The 23,136-nt window shown below is 52.4% G+C and overlaps 1 protein-coding gene across 1 annotated transcript; it reads left to right on the top strand.

Annotated features, from left to right (window-relative positions):
• Positions 1-662: 662 nt before the first annotated feature.
• Positions 663-22,408, top strand: GLTP (glycolipid transfer protein). The gene is made up of 5 exons (XM_055322592.1): positions 663-915; positions 15,232-15,290; positions 16,288-16,421; positions 19,319-19,469; positions 21,201-22,408. Exons 1-5 carry the CDS (start codon positions 813-815, stop codon positions 21,381-21,383), a joined length of 630 nt encoding a protein of 209 aa, XP_055178567.1. The 5' UTR covers positions 663-812; the 3' UTR covers positions 21,384-22,408.
• The last annotated feature ends 728 nt before the right edge of the window (positions 22,409-23,136 follow it).

The raw sequence follows: 23,136 nt of genomic DNA, 5'->3' as shown, positions 1-23,136 counted from the left end.
CATCAGGCAACATCGGGCTGTTCGGGTCAGGCTGGACCGCAGATTTTGAGAAACAGGCATCTTAGCCAGGCCTGGCTGCGCTAAGCTTGTGACTTGAGCAGTGTCCAGTCGGTCTAACATCATTGAAGAAGAATCAAACGCCCCCACTGGTCGCAGCCAAAGAGAACTGTGACCCAAGCAGCGCCCAACGGGTTATCTGGGGCTGTTGGAGGCCGGGCTCTGTTTTTGGGGAAACAGGTGTCCTCGGGGGCGCTGGCTGTGGCTGCGTTGGGCTGTAAACCTGGGCTGGTAGGTGGGCTGGGATGTAACCTGAGCGGTTTCACGCCCCCAGGAGGCGAGGACCGGACCCGAGCCGGCCCGCCCAGGTTGGGGGCGGAGGGGGAATACGCCGGGAGGCAGCAGGAGACAGACACCTGCGGCAGGCTCACCTGGGGCGGCTCACCTGGGCGGACCTGGACCCGCGAGGCCGCGCGCTTCCGCGCCGCACAGGCCGGCCCCGCCCCCTGACCAATGGCGGCGCGGCGGCCGGCGGCGGCGGGCGCGGATTGGGCGGGCGGGCGCGGCGGCGGGCGCGGATTGGCGCGGGCGGGCGGGGGCGGGGCGGCGCGGCCGGGCGCTTAGGCTCTCGGCCTGCGGGCGGCGCTGAGCGCTCGGCTACGCGGGGCGCGGCGCGGGCGGAAGTGGCGACGCTGGCGGCCCCGGAGCCTGCGGCGGGCGGCAGTGACGGTCCCGGCGCGGACGGCGGCGGCCCGGGGGGCGGCGTGGACGCCCGCGGCGCCGGCTGGGGCATCACCGCCGGCCTCGACCCCGAAATGGCGCTGCTGGCCGAACACCTGCTGAAGCCGCTGCCCGCGGACAAGCAGATCGAGACGGGGCCCTTCCTGGAGGCGGTGTCCCACCTGCCGCCCTTCTTCGGTGAGCTGGGGTGCGGGGGGAGCCGGCCCGCAGCGCTGCCGCAGACGCCCCAGCCCCCTCCCCGTCCCCCTCCCCGTCCCCCGAGCAGCCTCCAGCCTCCTGCCTCCTGCCGTCCCTCTCCCGGACGCCCCGATCCTGTTGCCCCAGGCACCCAAGACCTAGACCCCTTTCCTTCTGGGCACTCCCGGCCTCACTCACCCAGACCACTCCCCGATCCTCTCTCTCCCCGACATGGCACATCCTCCATCTCTCCCCGGACACCCGAAGCTCCGTCTCGGTTCCTTCATCTCCAGGCACTTCACATTCCACGGAATCCTTCAGATGCCCCCAGCTCACCGCTTCCTTGGGATCCCCCAATCATCCGTCCCCGCAGACACCCCTTACTCTTCCAAACCCTCAACTTCCCCATCTTCCATCTCCCTCAAGCATCCCGCCCCTCTCCCCCGAGTCCTATACCCTTATATCCCTCACCCCATCATTCCCTTCTTCCTTTTCAGAATGGCTTTCAGCTTCCTCCCCTTAGAATAATCCTCCTATTTCATAAGCCCTCTCTTTTCCTTATTGTCGTAGTCTTTTCCTCTTGGGACTTTGTAAACTCTTTTTTCTCAGAATTCCCTCAATTCCAGATCAAAGACACCCCACCCCCACTCCCAAGGGTGGAATGAGGAGGCCGGGAAGGATGAGGAGGATGGAGTTACAAAAGTCTGGCGCCTCTTTTTAGGGGGAACCACCTAAAGTTTTTTCTCCGTTTAGGACAGGGGTCGGGACAGGGGAAGCTGCTTTGTGGGGGTGACATCAGACACAGGGTGCTTGGCGTGGACCAGTCCCTAACCCAGTTTCAGAGCCTCCTTCCTCCCCTCCTGGAGCCCAGCCCCGGCCCTGTGGATGGAAAATGGGAAATAACAGACAATACCATCTGCTCCCTGCCCTTTGCCTTTTGGGTCCTGGCTAAAGGATGCATCCGGAATCTCTGCTTTCCTCTCTTCCACATGGGCTTGCCCAGCCCCCTGCCAGTGCACTCAGTGGCCTTTTGCCAGGAAGATACCAGCCCCCAGGACAGAGTTAAGCTGAAACCCACAAGCTGACAGAACGACGGACTGACCTGCGACTGAAGAGATTTGGTGCCCAGGTGGTCACTCACGATCCCCCTAGTGGGTGGTCCCTATCTGTGAAATGGGGATGCTGATCCTTAATCCTGGCTGCTGGGAGTAAATGTGTGTAGAGCCCTGAGTGTGGCTCTAGGTGTGGGGGGAGTGCTTCACCTGGTGCATCATATGAGTTCCTGGATCCCATTTGGGTTCCTTCACATAGTAGATGAATCAGTGCTGGATGAATCAGGTGCAGTCCCCTGGTTTGTATGATCTGCAGACCTGGGTAAGCAACCCGAGAGCAGGATCTTGGGCTTTTGTGTCCGCTGCTGCATCCTCAGGACCCAGAACAGTCCCTGGCACATAGTAGGTGCTCAGTTAGTATTCATGGAATGAATGAGATGTGCTTATTATTGGTGTTTAAGTGTTGACAGAACACTGATTCTCCTGGCAGGGCCTTGGGAACTAACTGGCGTCAGCGATGAGGAATTAATCATTTGTGTGCCTCCCACCTCGCCTTTTGTTCTGGGAACATTCGCAGGACAGAACCAGCTTGCCCTGGACAAGGATTCAGAGTCTGTTTAAGGTGATGGTTCTCCGCTGGGGGCAGTTTTGCCCCTGGGGGGGGGACATCCAACAATGTTTAGAGGCATTTTTGTTTGTCGCAGCTTGGGGGATGGGGAGGGGGAGCGTGCAAGGAGGTGCTGCTGGCATGTAGTGGGTAGAGGTGGGGGATGCTGCAAGATACCCTACATTGCACAGGGCAAGCATCATCACAAAGAATTGATCCAGCCCCAAATGTTAGCAGTGTGGAGATGGATAAACCCCAAGTTAAGCCCTGTGGTCTTTTCGTCTCTTATGGTCAGCACTGGTGTATGTCCTGCAGTTCTGCAGCGGGGAGGAGGAACACCCTCATTGGATGTGATTCTGTCTGGTTTTAGAGGGAAGGGGATGATGGGTGCTGGAGCCAGCCGTGCTATGATGCCAGGGCTGAAGAGCATCCCCTCCTCCCTTTCCCTGATCTCAAAGGACCCTTGTCTTTGCTGTGAGCTGTGTGCTGTGGGGCATCACATCTGCTGACAGAAGTGCCATTTATACAGAAGTCCCAATGGGTTGGCCCACACAGAATAATTCTTAGCACTCTAAAAAAATGTGATAATCCATTTTGAACCATTAGGCTCTCTGGGAGAAGAGTTTCTCCTGAGGATTTAAGATTTACGAGGATGCTCCCACCAGGAGCTTTTCTCTGGGACTCAAGGGTCAGTTGAGATCCACTGTCGGCTCTAACACAGGGGCTCTGTGAAATCTTGGGAGCATCTGGTCACCTGGATGATCTGGGTGGTTTATGTGTGTCTCTTGAACGGAGCAGGTCTGGCTGGCTTAAGGGATGTTAGAAGTCTGAGAAAGGTTGCAGTGACAGTTCCCTCCAAATCAGGGCTCCTCCACCATGGCACTGCTGCCCACTGAGGCTGGATCACTCTTTGTGGTGGTGGGGGGTGCGTCTTGCACATTGGCATCTAGTAGTAGTAGTGGCATCTCTGGCTGGCTAGACGCCAGAAGCACCCCCTCTCCCAAGTTGTGACAACCAAAAAGATCCGGAAGGGGACAAAATGTGGTTGAGAACCACCGCTCTTGGTATAAAGAGGGCAAAGGGCTGAAAGCTGTGTTTTTTTGTTTTAATTTTTATTTATTTATTTTTTATTTAAGTGGGGCTTGAACTCACATCTCACAATGTCAAGATCTGAGCTGAGATCAAGAGTCAGATGCTTAACCGACTGAGTCACCCAGGCGCCCCGAAAGCTGTGTTTTTAAAAAGTATATAATGCTGCTAGGAAACTCTGCTTATCAAAGGATAGTTCAGCAAGAAAAAATGATAAAAACCTCCCTGTCGTTTTTTGAGCACTTACTATGTGCCAGTACTCTATGTGGAACTAATCCTCTTAGAACCTTTGGAGATACTTTTTTTTTAGTTTGTTTTGAGAGCCTCTCTGCTGATGTTTCAGGTTATTTCCTTCTGGACTCATTCTTATCCATCTTTAAGGGAAAAGGTATAAGTTGCTTTTTCTGCCCAGCTCTACAGCATCTTTCCATGCCAATCATTGTTTCTTGTAGCTGCTTAGAACTCTTTTGTTTGAATGTAGCTGTCATTTATCTGACCAGTCCCCTGCTATAGAACAGTTAAGTCTCTTCCCATTGTCTGCTCCGGTAAACAATGCTGCAATGAACATCCTTATATGTGTTTCTTTGTATACTTCTTTCATGAGTTCTACCCTTTAGAAGTGAAATTTCTGAGTCAAAGGATATGAAGGCTTTTAACCTATTAGAGCAATCACATCCCTTTCACTTTTTTCAGGTGTGGTTTGTCACAGAATTGGTTGGCCGTGGGTGGATGCTGATTCTTGGGACTGGAGGTCAGATGTGGCTTACAGCATCCACGTCATGGGCTAGCCCTGCCTCCTTATCTCCAGCCTAAATCCCTGGAGTGGTACAGGTTTTACTATGTCCAGCCCTGTGTCCATCTTGTTCCTCCACCTTGACCTAGTAATTGGATCTCACCTCTGAGTGATCAGCTTGCAACTGACTTCTGTAAGGTCTGCTCTCTCATCTTTTAGGTCAATTATGCAGCAATGCCCTCCAGCATTAACAGAGGGCCCAGGGAGTGGGAGAGACCTAGATGTCATTTCATCTTGTCACTCCCTGCCTAGAAGCCTCAATGGCTCCCTATTACTCTACCTTCATATCTGTTCTATAGCCTCTCTGAATGGCTTACAGCCCCACAAATGGTACCATGCCATCACTTGCCTCTGCCTGGCACACCACTCCTCTCCAGCCTACCACCTTCCTTGTCCCTGGCTGGATTCCACTTATTCCCACAGGAAAGTTGCCTCATCCAGAAAGTCTCTCCTAATTCCCTTAGACTACCCTAGAACTATCACAGTCTATGACTTTGAGCTATTTCAGTGCCTAGCCCTGGGTGAGCTAGTGGTATTTGCTGAGTGAATGCTTTTGGTTTCATTCTTATTTTTTTCTCCCTGGGTTCTTTCTAGAAGCAGTTTGGCTTTTCTCCCTCTTTCTAAATTAAAATACATAGCTCACAAAGCATACCCGTGGCAGACATTATTAATCAGTCATGGTACTATTCTTTTCCGTTAAGTCTAGATACAACCTTAGCATTTCTTAACACACTGCTCCAAGTCAGCCAGACGCAGTACATGACGTCACACCTGTTTGCTTTCACTGTTTAAGGAGGAACTGAGATGCAGGGGTTAGAGGGAATGCTTCCCATCTCTCAGTGCTTGAAATTAAAATTTTGGGGCTGATTTTTCTTCATCCAGATCTCTTATTTAATTAAGTGGATGTCCAGAGAATTAGGCCTTGCACGTAGCTGGTGCTCATTAAGTAGTCATAGGGAAAACCCCAAAAGAGTGATTTCCCACCACTTTGGTTCAATGGTTGCTCTATTTTGGGGGGCCAGTGGCAGTACCATAAGCATAGAATTAGCTTCTTATTATACAACCAGAAAAACCGAGGCCCAAGAGGCTAGGTGACTTGCCCAGGGTCACACAGCCCAGGGCGGGTAACCAGTAGAGTCCAGCTAGAACTCAGAACTCAGGCCTTGGGACTCCTTATGCAGTGGTTTTGGCTTGTGCTTGCCTGCTCTCCTGGCTTCCTGTCTGGAAGAGGAGAACCCCCATCTCCTGTGCCCCCATGGAGCCAGCCTGCTTGGCTACTGAAGTCCAGGACTCTGCTGGCCCCACAAGGACTCATCTAAGATTCTGGGAACTGCAGACCAGATATGCAGGTTTCATCTGAGGTGTGTGCCCCATCATTGGTTTGTTCATAACCCTTGCTCCTTTGTTTTGTTTCTGTTTTTGTTTTTAAGATTTTATTTATATATTCATGAGAGACAGAGTCAGAGAGAGAGAGAGAGAGGCAGAGACACAGGCAGAGAGAGAAGCAGGCTCCATGCAGGGAGCCGGATGCCGGACTAGATCCTGGGGCCCCAGGATCATGCCCTGGGCCGAAGGAAAATGCTCAACCACTGAGCCACCCAGGCATCCCACCCTTGCTCCTTTGAATGCAAGTTTGAATGACTAGGATATGGAAGTCATCCCGTGGGGAGGTCTCAAACAGGTCAGGTTTTCCTATAGTTGGGACATGGTGTTAACTGCCTGGGAACCAGCTCCACCAGCACCCCTTGGTCTATGAGTAAGAAGTTCTCCTTCTTCAGGGGAGGTTATTCTCCCCATCGTGACAAGCACCTTCCAGGACTTGGGACTATCTATCAGATGTCTGTAATGTTTTGTTTTGTTTTTTAAGTTTATAAACACAGATATTTATTAACCCTCTCACTATAGCAGGTTAGTTATCATTTTGGTCAAGTGTTTGTTAAGGGCTAGATTCTCTAGGGATGGGACATAGCCTGTGTGCCTGGGAGGGACCCTTCTAGAAGGAAGAAACTATGTCCTGTGGGAGGAAGAAGCCAAAAATACACTTTCTGCAGTGGATTTTTGCAATTTTGAAACTGCCTGCAGACTCTTGTCGTTAGTTGGTAGTGCATTTGTAGGTAGTGAGGGCCCAGGACTTTAAGAGCACCTACACGTGCCTGATGTTCTCACACATCCCACTTGCCGTCTCCTGTGGCCCAAGTAAGATCCAACTACCCCCTGGCTCCAGTGTGTTAGCCCATTGTCTCCCTGACAGCTGTGGGTTGGCTGCTTTTGAGGCCCAGCAAGGGAGAAGTCACTTCAGGTGACCAAGACAGCAGACTAAGACACCTTAGGTCTGTTGTCTACTGAAGTCCCTGCTCTGAACATCATAGGTAGATGAATGGAAAGAAACACGGGCGTTGGTGTCAGGCTCAGCCAGCCTGAGCTCCAGTCCTGGTTCCACGGTGCCAAGGCTGTTTGCATGTAGAAATTCATCCCCTGTCTAGGCTTGCAGCCCCGACCTTCTCAGGAGGGTCAATGGAAGTGATCTTCCCAAATGATTTTGGTACTTGGTGCCCTGAATCACTCCCATCTTCACACATAATAGGATGAGGAGGCCTCAGGCCTTCAGACACTGCATGTCTTGCCACACAGCCCTTGGGAAATGAAGATCTTCCAAAAAGAAGCTGTCTCTGGGTCTGGTGGCCAACTGCCAGGACTCAGGGCCAGCAGAGCTGCTTGGCGGCTGGTCTGAGATTGCTCCAGCACCCTCATTTATAACATCCAAAGGTCAGCGTGGGGCACAGACCAAGGTGCCTGCCTGCTCTGTCCTCCAGGGACAGTGATTAGATCTTCCTCAGCTCCATGTTCAGAGAAGTCTGACCCTGAGGTCAAGGGCTGAGGTCTGGCCTCTGCTCCTGGAGGGAATAAAATGGAGAAGCAGGAGAGAAAAGACCCAAGTTCCACTCTGTGTCTTGCTGGCTCATCCAGCCCCTCCTCACCTCCAGCACCTCCAGTGTCCCACTGCGAATCCCTCAAGGGCAGAAGGTGGGCCCTCCCAGGGCCTGCCCAGTGGATTTGCCCAGCCAGTGTCAAAGCAAAAGGGAAAGAGAGAGTGATATGAATGACTGAGGGCTTTGTAAGGTGTAATGCATGCGCCTGATCATAGCTAGCATAATAACCCCCGTTTTGAGTGGTTCCCATATGCCAAGCTTTGAACTTGCCGCTATTTCCTTTCCAAGCCTTATCATGACCTTACTTGAATGAGGAGTTGGCACCATTTTACAGAAGAAGACATTGAGGTTCAGAATGGTGAAGGCACCTGACCATGTGGCACAGCTAGAAAGTAGGTCCATAGGGCTTAGAAGTGGGCTGGCCCTGTGACAAGGAAGGGCAGCCTTAAAAAAGAAACAGCCCTTTTTTCTGGCCCAGGCAGTGTGTGGGGGGGGAGGGGAACACCAGGCCATCCCCATCTGGCCTGACAGTGCTTATTCCCCAGCCTTGGAATGGCAAGGTGAGGTGATGGTCTTAGGTTTCATTGTTTCCCTTTAAAAAAGGCCTGGGTGGGTGTTAACTCCTCGTTACCTTCTTAAGGTGTTACTTGTATCAGGGGCCTTTTTTCTTTTCTGCTTTTTTTTTTTTTTTTATTGTTAGAGTGTTAACTGTAGCTGAGCTTTTAAAGTCATTACAGCTGATCAGCCCTCTCCAGGGTCCTATAAAAGCCAGCCAGCACACACTTCCCTGTGCTCGGAAATGATTCATTTTCTGCCTTGCTCTTCTCCCCAGTTCCTTACTCCACTCCCTTCTGAGATCGCCTTTTTTTTTTTTTTTTTTTTTTTTTTTAGCTGCCTCGGAATACATTTGAATTTGTGATTTTATGACTGGAGGTTTCCTGCTAATTGTATCCATCCCCATTTCTGGATCCCTCTTTCTTCCCCTCCCTTCCTCTCTTTGTCCTTTGATTCCTCAGTCACTGGGGTTGTTCTTTTCTGGATTTCCTTTGCCTGTTGAAAAAGATGAAAATGATGTTATAATAACAATAATAATAAACATAAAGAATAATTTCTTTCCTCTGGAGCACTGGCTACGTACCAGAGACCATGTGGAGCCCTTTATACAACCCGATGTAAGCCTCACAACAACCCAATGATGTGGGGTCCATTATCAGCCTCGCTTTACAAATGAGGAGACCACAACTCAGTGAGGTTAACTAACTTTTCCCAGGCCACAGAGCAAGTAAAGAAAAACCCATTCCCCAACCACATCCCCACTTTAAGGCTGGTTTTTGCCAAAGTGGACAACTGTGGATAGAGAGTAGTTGGCATGTCATAGGAGTGACTTTTAAGCAACATTTGAGACCGTTTTGTAAACATTCTTTCTTCTTTAGCTAGGATTTTTTAAAATAGCTATTCACAGAATAACAATAATAAAATGCCTTATCTCAGTAAGTTTTCATTTTAGGAAGGTGGGTGTTTTCAGGGTTCATTTTCTTCAAAATAGGCCTTGTTGCAAACTGAGCCGTCACATCCACACCCACACCCACACCCACACACACACACACCACACCACCCCACATACTTGTGGATTAATAAATGATTCATCTCCATCGGCTGTAATTTGAGTGCCTCTCGTTATGGTCCTTGTAACCCAGGACCTGTAAAGTTAACCTGCCCCTCATCTTTAACAATGAAACCTTATTATTCAGCTATTGAAAAACAAATTGAATTTGAAATAGAACCTTCCCAAACCAGGCTCTTAGCATCGACACAGGCATTCTGTTCTTCCTTTTTGGACTACTTATAGGTCGGGCTAGGTGTTTCCATCCTGAATCACACAGGCCGAAAGTGAAGGCGTGTGTCTGAGAAGTGGACTGCTTCTTATTCCTGCAATGAAATGACAGGGGGTGGGTCAGGCAGGGTGGTTCCATCACCCTGTTGCCCAGGGTCGGGCAGGTGTTGCTGGGCAGCTTGCGCATAGCGTGCTGTGGTCTTGCTCAGTGCACAGCGCTTGTTGCTTTCCAACCACCTTAAGGCCAGGGAAAGCAGAAATGAATCTGATTCTGAGTGGCATATGGTGACTGCTGGCTCGTGGGGAATTCTGCTCTCTGAGCAGTCACACTCATCTGAACTATGGTGAAGACCCAGGTAGGAGGTTATCCAGCCAGAATGGTCACAGAGTCACACACAAAATGCTTGCTTGGTACCTATATCCTCTTATTTTGCAGGTGATGCTGACACAGTTGGCTATTTATTTTCCAAGTGTCTATCAGAATGAAAGCACTGCAGGAGGAAGTGACCACCACCCATCAAGAAAAGTTCCTTTTAAACTGTGCAGAACCATATTTAGTCAAGGGTTAAGGAGGTCTGCGATGTTACTGGGTCACATCTTTACCACAATTCATATTGTTAGTGATGGCCCTTTTTAGAAAACTGTGCTTGGCTTGCTGTATGAAAGCAGGGATATCTTTGTTACATTTTGATGAGTTCCATACAAAATGGTTGAACTAGAAAAGGTCCATGCATTCATAAAACCTTGGTAGATAAAAAATACTTCACTGATTTAATTTTGTTTTCTTTTTATTATTGAGATAAGGTATTGTTCTGTGATTTGCCATTTTTCTTTTGAGCTATTTTTTTTCTTATTGATTTGTTAGAGCTCTTTACATATTAGGGACAATAATCTTTAGTCCATAGTTTGTTTCACTGATCAGCACCCCAGCCATCAGTTTGTTGCTTGCCTGTGATTAGTGATGGGATCTATCCTTATGCTCCATACAAGAGGTCTCTGGATTTTGAAATCAGATTTGTGGTATTTTCCTTATGCTTTCTGGGTTGAGTAGCAGGCTTAGAAAAACCTTCCACACCAAACAGAAGGGGCCATTTGCCACATATTCCTGATAACCAAGGCTTATCTGTATTTAGAATCTGTGCCCATTAGAGTTGGTCCTATGAAGTGAGATGGTGGAGTTATATCTGATTTTTCTTTTTTTTTTCTTTTCTATTTTTTAAAAAAGGTTTTATTTATTTATTCACAAGAGACACACAGAGAGAGGCAGAGACAAAGGCAGAGGGAGAAGCAGAGGGAGAAGCAGGCTCCCTATAGGGAGCCTAATGCAATCCCAGGACCAGGGGATCACGCCCTTAGCCAAAGGCAGACGCTCAACCACTGAGCCACCTAGAAGTCCCTGTTTTTGTTTTTCAAAGACAACTTCCTTTCTCCCTGGAGGTAAGATGAGGAGCCAGGAAGGCATCCAAGCCCTCTCCCTCCCCTCTGGCAGAGGGCTTCTGGATGACATTTTAAAGAGCCTGTTTGCTAACAACAATAAAACACAACTTTGAGGTATCTGCAAAACTGGTAAAACAAGAAAGGTAATTTTGGGGCAGGGCTGCATACTATAGGAAAGGTAAGCCTGGATGGTGTCACGCTCTATCCAGAGCAGGGACCAGCCTGAGTTTAAACTATCCGAAAAGCCACTGTGCGCTTGGTGATTAAAATCATCTTGTGGTTTTCCTGTCGGAATACTCTCCCTTATGTTGAGTTTACATGGATGGAAACATTCCAGAAAGAAAGGTGATGGAGTAGTAGAACCAGCCTTGGTTCTGTAATTATGTCTGAGTGCCTGGCTCCCCCTGTGTGACTCTAGACAGGTTTTCTGGGCCTGGTGGCCTTGGAATGCACCACAGACAAACAAGCCCCAGAGCCTTGGCTGGGTCACATTGAAGCAGATTTCAGTTCACCTGGGCCTGCAGCACCTCCTGTTCGCATGGCACCTGTGGGCTGCGGCCAGTGAGGGGCCTGAGCCCGGCATGGCTCCGTCCCTTGTCCAGAGTTATACCAGACCTAGATCTGAACCCAGAAGAGCAGACTCTAGAGCGCCACACCAATTCCTCCCTGATTCCAGGTGGCCTGCTTCAGGGTGCTCCTAACGTGACCTCAGCGGGCACATTTACGGATCCACAGAGATGTTTTTCCTGCTGGAAGGCAGTTCTGGGGTCCGCGCCCCACCCTCCACCCTGCCTCCCTTCTTGGCTCCTGCTCTGCTCCCAGCTCCAGAAGTAGGCTTGAGGCCTGCATGCCTACCCCTGCTGGAGCAGAAGCCCTGTCCCTGAGTGGTGGCCGCGACACACAATAACCGCTGCTGTCAGGCCCGGCTCCTGCTGACCACGGCGGCCTTGTGACCTGGATAGCGCACTGTCAGGAGAATGGGAAACAAAAAGCCTTTCTCCCTGCCACCAGGGCCAGGCTGCCCAGAACCGCACAAGAGCTGTTTTCAGAGCCAAGGAAGTCGGATAACATTTTTCTGCTGAAATGCATGTCGAATGACCTGACTCACTGGGACAAGCCAGTAAACCACCCCTGCACGGTTGATGATGACCTCTTGTAAGCTAGCCCCAGGTTTCTGTCTCCTCCCTTGGAAGGTTTTCCCTGAAATCAGCCTGTAGCAATCATGGCAGTGTGCCAAGCGCTCACCTGGTGCATAGGACACCTCTCCCCCTCACAGCGGCCCACCAGGGGAGGTCCTACTAAGTGTTCTCATTTCACAGACAGGGAAACAGGCCTGAACCCCTTCCCATAGTCTCTGCCGTCTTGGTTGTGTGGGTGCTTAGAACCGTATGTTGGGTCCATCGGCAGTACGAGAAAGTGGACAGAAAATGAGCCTGGCGGGATGTTTCCCACCCCTTTCATGCCACAGATGCCACCCAGGTGCCTGATGGGGTCCAGCTCCTTGCCAGGCATTGGGGACACAGGGGAACCCAGGTGATCTGGCCTCTACCCTCTCAGAGCTCAAGTCCAAAGGGGGGTGGGAACAGATGGTACATAGGGACCTCAAGCACTGTCTACTATCACAGTGAAACGGACTTGGAAAAAAAGAAGGAAAATGTATGACTTTATGAGTAACAAATAAACAGCAAAAAATGCTAATTTTTCCCCCAGCATCTTCCATGACACTTTTCAAACATAAGGCAAAACTGAAAGAATTTTACAGCGAATATTTGTATACCCACCACCTGTATTCTGTAGTATTTTACTGCACCTGTCTAGCCATCCCTCTGGCCATCTGTCCCTTCACCCTGTGTCTTTGGACAGTCTACATTTTTGGAAGGTGGGGACATGAAGCCGTCAGCCAGAGCTGGGGAGCAGCCGTCCCTTTAGAAGGGCCGCACCAGTCCACATGCAGCACATCCATGGCACTTGCCTGGCCCCAGTGAGGGTCGGGATGGGCATGACCTCTCCGGGGGGTTGGTTTCTGCCGGATGAAGTCAGTGGTTCAGGCAAGCTTAAAGAGCAGGATGGAGGGCAGCCCCGGTGGCTTAGCAGTTTAGTGCCACCTTTGGCCCAGGGTGTGATCCTGGGATCAAGTCCCACATCAGGCTCTGCATGGAGCCTGCTTCTGTCTCTGTGTCTCTTATGAATACATAAATAAAATCTTTAAAAAAAAAAGGGTGGGGGAGCGGGATGGAGTAGTTATCCTCCTTATAAGCAGGTAGGTCTCTGAGGCCAGAGTGCTCAGGATTGTGTGGCCAGCCACCTGGATCCCCTGCCCACCACCTCGGCCTTGGAGCTGCACCAGCATGGCCCTATGGAGGGGGGTTTGCCCCACAGGCATGGGAGAGAAGCCCAGTGGCTGAGAGAAGGCTGGCCAGTCAGCCTGAGGATTCTGTGCCTGGAGCCTGCAGCAGGACAAGTGAGGCACTAACCCTGGGCCTGCCAACGAGGGGCCTCAGCTCGGCAGAGCATAGAGGGGCTGCAGGCACAGGCCCAGTGGGTTCCCATTCAGCAGAGATTCTGCAGGGCTTGGCGGTTTATAAGCATAGCCAAGTGACATCTGGGTTTGCTGGACCATGGAGTCTGAGGTCACGAAAATGAACAAATTCCATTTACTGAGTGTTCATGCACTGGACACTCTGCTACATGCATCCAACACGTGGTTTTTAATTCCTGTAACAACCCTATGAATTAAGTACTATTACTGCCCCCTTTTGACATTGGAGGAAACTGAGGCACACAGACGAGGAGCCTTGCTCACCTAGGGTGTGGTTGGGGTAGGATTCGAATCCCACCTGGCTGGATGCCTACCCCATTTTTTTTCCATTGGGTTTTAGGGTATTTCATGTATAGCACCTTAAAGCTGTTTCCCCAATGCATCTCTTTTCACAGCTATGCTTAGACTGTTCCAGATGGCTGGCCAGGTGTGCCAGGTCACCTTGGGTGGAATTCAGCCTGTGGCTGTCCTTCCTCCACTCCTCTGATCTTGTGCGGTCAAGGTGGCATGCACACCAAGGCCCCCGCTGGGCAAGGAGAGTCTGGCACTGGTGTCCCCTGCCCGCCCCCCTCCCCCCCCCCCCCCCGTGGGTCTGGAACCCTCTGGCCTGCTCAGGCATCTTTGTCCCCTGGGCTCTGTATCAGGCATGGTGGGTCTCTGGACACAGCATTGAGGACAGTGAGAATGTGTACGGGGGAGCTCGGCTGTCTTCAGGCCCTGAGGGTGAAGCCCATGTTGAGCCTGTTCATCTCTGGTCCCCGTGATGGTCTGGTAGGGGGGTCACAAAGGAGAGAAAGGGGGGGGCCCGCAAGGCTGCTCACATGTCAGGTCTACCAATTTCTAGGTCTGCCTTCCGTCAACTCAGGTGTCATTGGCAACACCAAGAAAGGAGCCAGGAGCTTTTTCCCTAAAAAGTTCTTAACTAGTATGTTCTTAACTAGAACATACCGATTCCAGAGATAAAACGCATCTGGGAAGTGGATTGTTTCAAGTCCTGCTCGCAGCATGTGTGGTCCTGTTGCCCCACTGGCTAGGTGGGAAGGCCGAGGCCAGAGCTGAAAGGACACATCCCAGCCCACCCTGCCAGGGTTGGGGGCATCGAGCCCACATTCCTGTGCTCCGTGAGTGACTGGAATCCCACTGTTGGTGTGTTCTCCGGGGTTCTAATGCAGGGTCTCAGAACGGTGGAGCCTCTGAGTCACCAGTTCATTTCCTTCCTAGGAGCTGGTGAACGAGAAGGTCATTTGTAATCAATCGGGCCCCTCTTCGGCCTCGTAAAATCCCTCAATCTGCCTGCTGGCCAGCTGGTCAGTTAGCACTGATCTGCCTTGTTGGCCAAGACGGGTTTATCAGAGCATTAGTTCTGCAAGGTGCTATACAGCTGTGCCGCTCAATATGGTAGCCACTGGCCACATGTGCTATTTACATCTGAATGGACAGAAGTCAAATAAAATTACACATCCAGTTCCTCAGTCACACCGCATTTCAAGTGCTCAGTAGCCGCACGGGGTCTGCATTAGTGCAGATACAGAACATTTCCATCACCACACACGATTCTAGATGGTGCTGTCGGAGGGAGACGGAGTGCTGTGGACAAAAGGGTTTGCCCCCTAGATAGTCCAGTTGCATTTTAGAGGCTCTGACAAGCCCTACAGCTGGAAACTTGGTCTCACTGGGAGCCCAGCACATCAAATCAACTTGCCCATGAGCCTTTTTAATACCTTTACACAGGGGCACCTGGGTGGCTCAGTGTTTGAGTGTCTGCCTTTGGCTCAGGTCACGATGCCAAGATCCTGGGATGGAGTCCTACATTGGGCTTCCCACAGGGAGGCTGCTTCTCCCTCTGCCTATATGCCTCTCTCTGTGTCTCTCATAAATAAATAAGTAAAATAAGAAGAATACCTATAAACAGCTCTGCTTTTCCCTCCACATACCAAGTGACCTTGCTTCCTGTTCCCAAGCCTCTAGGGTCTGTGGAGTTCCTGAATCTCATCCTCACTGGGAATCTGAATCTCTCTTCTTGTTTTGCCCTCAGATTGCCTCGGGTCCCCAGTGTTTACTCCCATCAAGGCAGACATAAGTGGCAACATCACGGTATGTATCTTGACCTGGCAGCCACAGCTGGGAGCCCGTGTGGAGAATCTAGACCCGTGCTGGGCACCAGGGCCCCACTCCCTGTCATGAGCTCCGCGGGTTGGGGAACAGGAAGGAGATGTGGAAAACGGGTGTGACCCCAGCTCATCCGGCTCAGGGCTCTTGGTCATCCTTTGCAGTCACACCCCCAGTCCCAGCCTGACCAGGCCCGCAGTCTGGAGGACTGACTCGAGAAGGAACCCCCTGGTTCTTGTATGCACCCTGGACCAAATAAAAAATGAACTCCAAAGTCCACCGGTGCATCGGCTCAGCCCTCTTCTCTACTGTTCCTAGGAGTCCCCACTGCTGCCTCCCAGCCACCAACCCTCTCCCTGTGAGGATCCACACAGGGCCTGGCCTGCAGGCTCGGGTGCACCATGTCCCATCGCATCATCCCAGCAGCCTTTCAGGCTGGTCTGTCATTCTCCCCATTTTTACAAATGAGGAAGCTGAGGTTCACCTGAGGTCATACAGCAAGGAAGGGGCAGAGGTGGGATTCAGATACAAACTGCCTGGCTCCAACTCAGGAGCCTTGTTCCTGGACACCCTTGAATCCCAAACTGATTGTCCACTTCAGATACTGGGTGTCAGAGGAGCTAGCGGTAGTGGTTGGAGAACATGGGAGTCTGCAGCCCGTCTGGGCTGTAACCCGCTGCCACCTGTACCAGCTATCACTTCCCCTCTCTGAGCCTTGATGTCCTCATCTGCAAACTGGGATCGTGACAGAGCAACATTGGCGTCGCTGTACGGATCAAATAAAGCAGCGCCCATAGCGCACTCTGCCCCTCTCAGCTCACGGGAGGTGCTCCATAAATACCCCCAGCCAGTGACTGTTACGAGCCCTACTACTGGTCTCGGCGCTGGGGGCAAGGGGAGGGCTGCTCCCCTACCAAGATATGGGCTGCCCATCTGTGAGGACAGCTTTTCCACCAGGAAAACTACATGTGCTCTGTTTCAGAAAATCAAAGCTGTGTATGACACCAACCCGGCCAAGTTCCGGACCCTGCAGAACATCCTAGAGGTGGAGAAGGAAATGTACGGAGCAGAGTGGCCCAAAGTGGGAGCCACGCTGGCGCTGATGTGGCTGAAAAGGTGACAGGCTTGGGTGGCAGGGTGTGTGTGGCTGTGTGGCCCGAGGGCCCTGCTCAGCAAGAGAGGAACGTCCAGCCCTCCTATTGCCCTGCGAGGTCACCTCCTTTTCTTTCACGTGGGCTCCCCTGTGTGATGCTAGTTAGTAGCTGAGGAAAAGTGCCCGAGGGCCAAGGCCCACCTGATAGTGACACTCCCTGTTCCAGTCCCATCAAAGATGTAGCAAGTGAGTGCATACTCTGGGCATTGTGCTAAACATTTCATATGCCTGATTGTATTTTCATACACTGGGGGTAAGATGTAGTAATTATCCCCACCTCACAGAGGGAGGCCACTGGGAGCTCTGGCGGCCAAATCACATGTCCAGGTCACAAGGTCAGAGCTGGGATTCAGTGTCTAAGTACAGTTGTCTAGGTTGTGCACTGCACAAAGTCCTGCGTGGTAGATTTGTTTCTTATGACAGTGCCTTGACAGAAATACAGTATCTTGAGGAAAAGGAACTCTATCTAATTTGCACAGATTTGTTCTATGGGCTGGGGGCAGGGTACCGTGATACGGGATTTAAACCCAGATGATCCTACCCCAGACTTGAGAATGCTCATAATCACTATATATATTGTCCTTCCAGCAAATACTTGAAGTCAGATACTGTTCCCATTTTACAGATAAGGCCACCAAGGCTGAGAGGCCAGGCACCTTGCTTGCTGCACTCACACTGTTCTCTGCCAGCTACAAATTCTCCTTTAGCTATGCAAATATCAGTGGCAGCCACAGTGCAGCCAGGGGTGTACCCTCTGCCCCACAGCTATTCCCAGTGTTGCCCTGTCTTGGGCCTGGAGTCAGGAGTCAGGAAGGGTCCTCCTCCCCTGTCTCTCCCCCCATCCCCTGGAGCCAGTCCCCTTTCCCCACCACCTACCTTGGTGAAACGGAACAGGGAGTCCACTCCCTGGAGGGTGCAGCCGAGTGGGCCTCAAAGGATAGGTGGGCTATAGGTAACACCCTTTCAACATGTTTTAGGAACTGCCCCCACCAAGCTGCCCACTTTGGTCTGCCAACAAGAGACTCCCAGGCCTGGATGAGAACTGCCCTGGTCTGTCCATCAGCACACTCCATGGGTTCTTAAAAGGAGCAAGGCAGGGATCCCTGGGTGGCGCAGTGGTTTGGCGCCTGCCTTTGGCCCAGGGCGCGATCCTGGAGACCCGGGATCGAATCCCACGTCAGGCTCCTGGTGCATGGAGCCTGCTTCCCCCTCTGCCTGTGTCTCTGCCTCTCTCTCTCTCACTGTGTGCCTATCATAAATAAATTTAAAAAAAAAAAAAAAGAAGGAGCAAGGCAGATGATGATGTTCAGCTCAGTTAGGTTGTTCGTGTCCAAATCAGACAGGGACAAAACCAGATGGCTGGGAGGGCAGGTGAAAGGAGATGCCAACAGGCTGAGCACGTAATAAGCGCCAGCTGTGTTCTGGGTGTGTGGGATGCCGCACTGAATGAGGCAGGATCCCACTGCGAGTACCATAGCCTGGGTGGGACATCAGGCTGGTAGGTGGATCCTGACAGCAGGATAGCAGAGCCTAAAGCAGAGAGAAGTCAGGGAGGGCTTTCTGGAGGAAGGGTGCCAAGCAGAGTCTCTGGGACTGAGCAGGCAGGTCCCAAGAGGATGAGGCCTTTGAAAGGTGGGAGGGGCAGGAGAGGCCCAGTGTGTTGTTCCTCTGGGAGGGTGTGGTCCAGCAGGCTCTGGACATGAGGCAGGAGGAGGGAGGGACCAGGTGGGCTGGACGAGGGTGAGTCCTAGTGTGATCAGGGCTGTGGGGGAGCCACCTAGGGCCATGAGGCTGGTCAGCAACAGGGTCAGATGGTGCTGCATCCCAGCTGCTGGGTAGAGGGTTGGTCATTAGAGCCGGGTAGGGGGAGGCAGAGGCTCAAGAGAGGTGGCCGACTGGGACAGGGCTGGGTTTGTCCCCTGGGCTTAGTCCCACAGCCCAGGCTGATCAGGCACAGAAGACTTCCCTGTACCTCACAGGTGATAAAGTTAGAAGACACTTTAGTCCACCAGTGCTCCTGCCCCTGAGAGCCCTCCAACCTGATCCCCACCTCCCTGTAGAGAAGGAGGAGGGGGGTTCATCCAGGGACCCTGGGGGATTAGTGAGGGATGGCGAAGGAAGAGTCCAGCTCAGGGGTGAGACAGCTGGGTTTGCATCCTGGCCTTTGCCCAAGGCTTTCAGGGGCACCTCAGTGTTCTCCTCTGTGAAATAGGTAGACGGTGGGGCTAAGCGAGCAGGAGATGAAATGCTGTGCATTAGAGGACTAGCTCTTACCCATCTTTGATGTTGTCACCCTGCTGTGCCCCATGGCCTTCTCCTGGCTCTTAGAGCATCACCCTTCCCCTGAAGGAAGGGCTGGAATGGCCACGGGAGTATGCAGACAGTGGCTTTGGGGAAGTGGTGGAGGTGGGGGGCCCCTGGCACAGGGTCAGGCTTGTCAGTGTGCCCAGTGTGTCCAGAGTCCGTGGTCTGTGAGCCCTCTACGGGCCAGTCCTCAAGCGCTGACGGCCGCCTGCTGCAGGCCAGCCCAGGGGAGGCCCGTGGACACAGAAGCGGGTAAGACAGCCCCAGACCTGGCCTTGTAGACCTTACAGCCCAGCAGGGACCGCAGTCAGCGGCCAGCAGTCAGCAGCGACCTTGGGTAGACACGGCCCCACAGTGATGCCACATTAAGCCGGGTGGTCACGCTACATGTGGGCTGGGTTAAGCACAACACTTGAGGAGTGACCACTGCCACGTGGCGCACAGCAAGTGCTGGCATCCAGATGCAGCAGGGACTGCCACCTGTGGGGATGTGCTGGCTGGGCGTCGAGCAGGAACGCGCACGATCTTGAAGAGCCATCTCTCTCCTGGGCTGCAGAGGCCTCCGCTTCATCCAGGTATTCCTCCAGAGCATCTGTGATGGGGAGCGGGATGAGAATCACCCCAACCTCATCCGCGTCAATGCCACCAAAGCCTACGAGATGGCCCTCAAGAAGTACCACGGCTGGATCGTGCAGAAGATCTTCCAGGTGAGCTAGCCCCACACCTGCCGCTCCTCAGCCGTGGCCCGCCTGGGCTCCAGAAGGGCTCCCTGTCTATAGGGGAGGCTGGTGCGCTGAGGGGCCCTATCACATGTGCCTGCCCAGTCCCATCTCTGGCCACAGGGGCTGTTACTGTAGATGCTCCATGGGTTTCTGCTGAGTGTCCCATGAGGCCTGACTAGGGGGCCGTGGGAGAAACCTGGCAGAGACTTGCTGGCAGGCAGGCCTGTTTGGCCCCTTTGAAATCTTCCCAGATCCTCACCCTGAGCAGGGAAGAGAAGAAAGGCTCCTGTACCCACTGGGGCATCTGCTGAAGAGACACTGGCCCACAGGGTCTTGGTGGCTTATGTTGGGATGACATTGGCCAGAGTTTCTGAAAATGGGCTGCAGCACCAGCCTGGTTGCCTGAGGGCCCCCAGGGTCGCCAGGCTGAGAGGCCCACTTCAGAGATCTCAAGAGGCCCTTGGGGGCCCTACACGCTGTTGCAGGCCACCGTGCCTCTCACACCCTGCCTCGTCTTGCCCAGCCTGTCCTGGCCACCCTCTCTCCTGCAGCCCATTCTCATTCCCCTGAGAACCAGAGTCTGACAGGCTGGTCTCTTTCCCACAAGGCACAGGCTGGCCCAGGAGTCAGTCTGGGTATAGGCCCGAAAAGCTGGGACACCTCTGGGCAGTGCCACCTGGTGGTGCTGGGGGCAGGGCCCATCCTGGACAGCTCGTGAAGCCCTGTCCTCCTTGCAGTACGTTGCTCCCTTGCAAAGGCCTAGCAACCAGTGCCCGAATGATAGTGGTATCCTGTGCACCTGGCCCAGGGTGTGCTGCCCATGGGCGGTGTCCTTCACGAAGGCACCGTGAAGTGGGTACATCCTTAACCCCCTTTCTCAGATGAGGAATCTGGTGCTCAGAGAGGTTAACTGTCTGGCTCCAGGTCACACAGTAAGATGGGGTCTGAGGTTCTACCTCCCTGAGCCTTTGCGTCCTCATCTTTCAAGTGGGTGTAAACTGAGCCCCACCTCCAAGGGTCGTGGTGAAGATTGAGCAGGTTACTGTATGGAGTGCTGGGCGCACGGTTTACACTCAGGAACTTGAAGCTGTGCTGTTCATAGTGATGATATTATTTATAACTCCCCCCACCCCACCCCACCCCCCTCTCCAGCTCAGCCTAGGCATCTCACCCAGCCACACCCCTTCCTTTCTGGTTCTGCAATTTTGTGCATTTCTGGTTCTCGGTACTTTTCAAGTGTGAGGGAAGCCCTAAAAGTTAGGGAAGTGTTGCCCCCTGAAGGACAAGAGAGGCCACGGTCCGTATTAGCGGTCGTCTCTCCCTGGTCCACCTTCTCCAGAGCAGGGAACCCAGAGGCCAGAGGCCCCTGGGTGCCGGACACCTGCTGGGTGCCTGGTGCCCCGTGGAGCCCTGTGTACCACCCCTTTGATCCTTTACAACCTGATTCAGCGGGTGCCATCACCATCCCCATTTTACAGATGAGGAAACTGAGGCTCAGAGAGGCTAAGTAACTTGCTCAAGGCTCCCAGCTAGTCGGCGGCCCAAGCTGGAAGTTGAAGCCAGGTCTGTGGGTCCCCAAAGCTGGTGTCCGTCCTGCCGTCCCTCACGGGGGTAGAAGGGCACACACATCTCCCTCTTCCTTTCCCTGCCGACCACGCCACAAGTAGCACGGGCCTGGGGGACGTCCCCTAACGCCTCCCCTGTCCCCGACTCAAGGCAGCGCTGTACGCGGCCCCCTACAAGTCCGACTTCCTGAAAGCGCTCTCCAAGGGGCAGAACGTGACGGAGGAGGAGTGCCTGGAGAAGGTCCGCCTCTTCCTGGTCAACTACACGGCCACCATTGACGTCATCTACGAGATGTACACCAAGATGAACGCCGAGCTCAACTACAAGGTGTAGGCGCGTCCGGGGGGCCGCTTGTAGCACCAGGCGAACCCGAATCACTGTGAATCACACCGGCGGGCCTCCCCCCCACCCCGCTCAGCCACCCAGAGGCCGGGCCGGGGCCCACTGGGGGCTGAGGGGGACGATCAACCCCGGTTTTTTTTTAAAAGTCATTTTGGGGGTTCATCCTAACGGAGCAATAAATAACCACCCTACTTCCGAATCCCCTTTGAATTTCATGACAGCACAGACTGACTATCCCTTCATTTCAGTGTGGTAAAAATCAATTAATGTTTCTAATCAAGTCCTAAGGGGTTTCTTTTTTTTTTTTTTTTTTTGGTTTTGCCCCCACACAGAGCCTAACTCTGGGGGAGCTGTGTGTCATACACCTCACTTGAAAAAGAAACGTGTGTCCTTAGGATCCGGCTGAATGATGTTTTGGGTATTTTAAGGACCATGAGGAGTTTGATTTGAAATTATACAGGGCCCCTGTGGTGGGCTCTTTTTTTTTTTTTTTTTTTTTTAAAGCAAACTGGTGTGTCTTCTCATGTGGTTTGCACGGCCCAACCTCACAACACTGTCATTACAGATTCTGTTCTTTCTTACTGTCTTTTGCCAGGCAGTGTTTTTATAGCTGAAACCAACCAGCAAGCCTTTGATGGCGAAGGGGGTGCGTGTGTGTGTATTTTAAAGCTATCAGGCACGAATAAGTGACCACAGATGACTATATTTGCATTCTTCTGCATAGTTATTTTCTTCAGGGACAGCTTTTCCAACCTAAGAAACTGCCTACCATGTGTATTCTCTCAAGGGGGAGAGGATGAACCCTCCGTCTGCTGAGACCCAAGAAAATGCCTCGCTGCCTTAACTGTCCTTCCTGGCGCTAAAAAAAGAGCTGTATTTTTTAAAGTGTTGGGGTAGATGAAGCAACCCCAGAAGAATTGATGTGTGTGTGTTGAAAACCCAATGAGGAACAATTGGTGATTTTTATGCAGAAACTAAATGATCCTTAATAAATAAATCTCTATTTTGGAATCACAGCAATGTGCTGTTTTGGTTCATGATTCTTCTCCCTATCCCTTACCCCACTCCGGAACAGAGTTTATAACCGGGGACCAGCCAAGAACCTATACCTGACCAGGTCCCTGGCTGGCTCCACCAGTAGAGCAGGCAACTCTTGATTTTGGGGTTGTGAGTTTGAGCCCCACGTTGGGGGTAGAGATTACTGAAAGAGCCAGTCTTCAGGTCTCTAACATAGCCCAGTGGGACTGGGAAGGCAATGTCCTTGTGGAAGGCTGGTAAATCCCAGGCTAGTCTCCTTCACTCCTGGTACCTGATGGGCCCCTAGGAACACTTTGGGTGCCCAGAGATAAAACCAGCAGTGCATCTGTGTCCTCTCATTTCATTTCTGTGCCCCAGGGCAGGGAGGAAGGAGCACACATTGAGCACCGGGTATGTACCTGGCCCTGTACAAGTGCTTTACAGATACCATCTCACAACCACCTGAGTTGGAGGCGTTAGGAGCCCCATTTGTCAGATGAGGAAACAGAACCCCTAACAACAGGGCAAGAGGACTTAGCCAGGGTGACCTGGCCAGGACTGAGGGAGCCACCAGGGTTCCACATCTGACTCCATATCCCCCCTTGGCCATGGCCACTTCCCTGCCAGCTGACAGAGTGAGCCTGCCTTCCAGCACATCTCCCTGCCAGGACATTCCCACTGTGGGGAGTCGCTCATCTGACCCAGATTAACCTGATAGTGCACAAAA

Source organism: Nyctereutes procyonoides, unplaced genomic scaffold (genome assembly GCF_905146905.1).
Source record: "Nyctereutes procyonoides isolate TBG_1078 unplaced genomic scaffold, NYPRO_anot_genome, whole genome shotgun sequence".
NCBI lineage: Eukaryota > Metazoa > Chordata > Mammalia > Carnivora > Canidae > Nyctereutes > Nyctereutes procyonoides.
This window is presented reverse-complemented; position numbering and strand designations above follow the sequence as displayed.

Bases quoted from the DNA above. Each gene is read 5' to 3' on its own strand.
- GLTP (XM_055322592.1), top strand. From the start codon at position 813: ATGGCGCTGCTGGCCGAACACCTGCTGAAGCCGCTGCCCGCGGACAAG. The intron at 16,422-19,318 runs GTGACAGGCTTG...CCTGGGCTGCAG, and splicing joins GCGCTGATGTGGCTGAAAAG to AGGCCTCCGCTTCATCCAGG. The intron at 19,470-21,200 runs GTGAGCTAGCCC...CCCCGACTCAAG, and splicing joins TCGTGCAGAAGATCTTCCAG to GCAGCGCTGTACGCGGCCCC.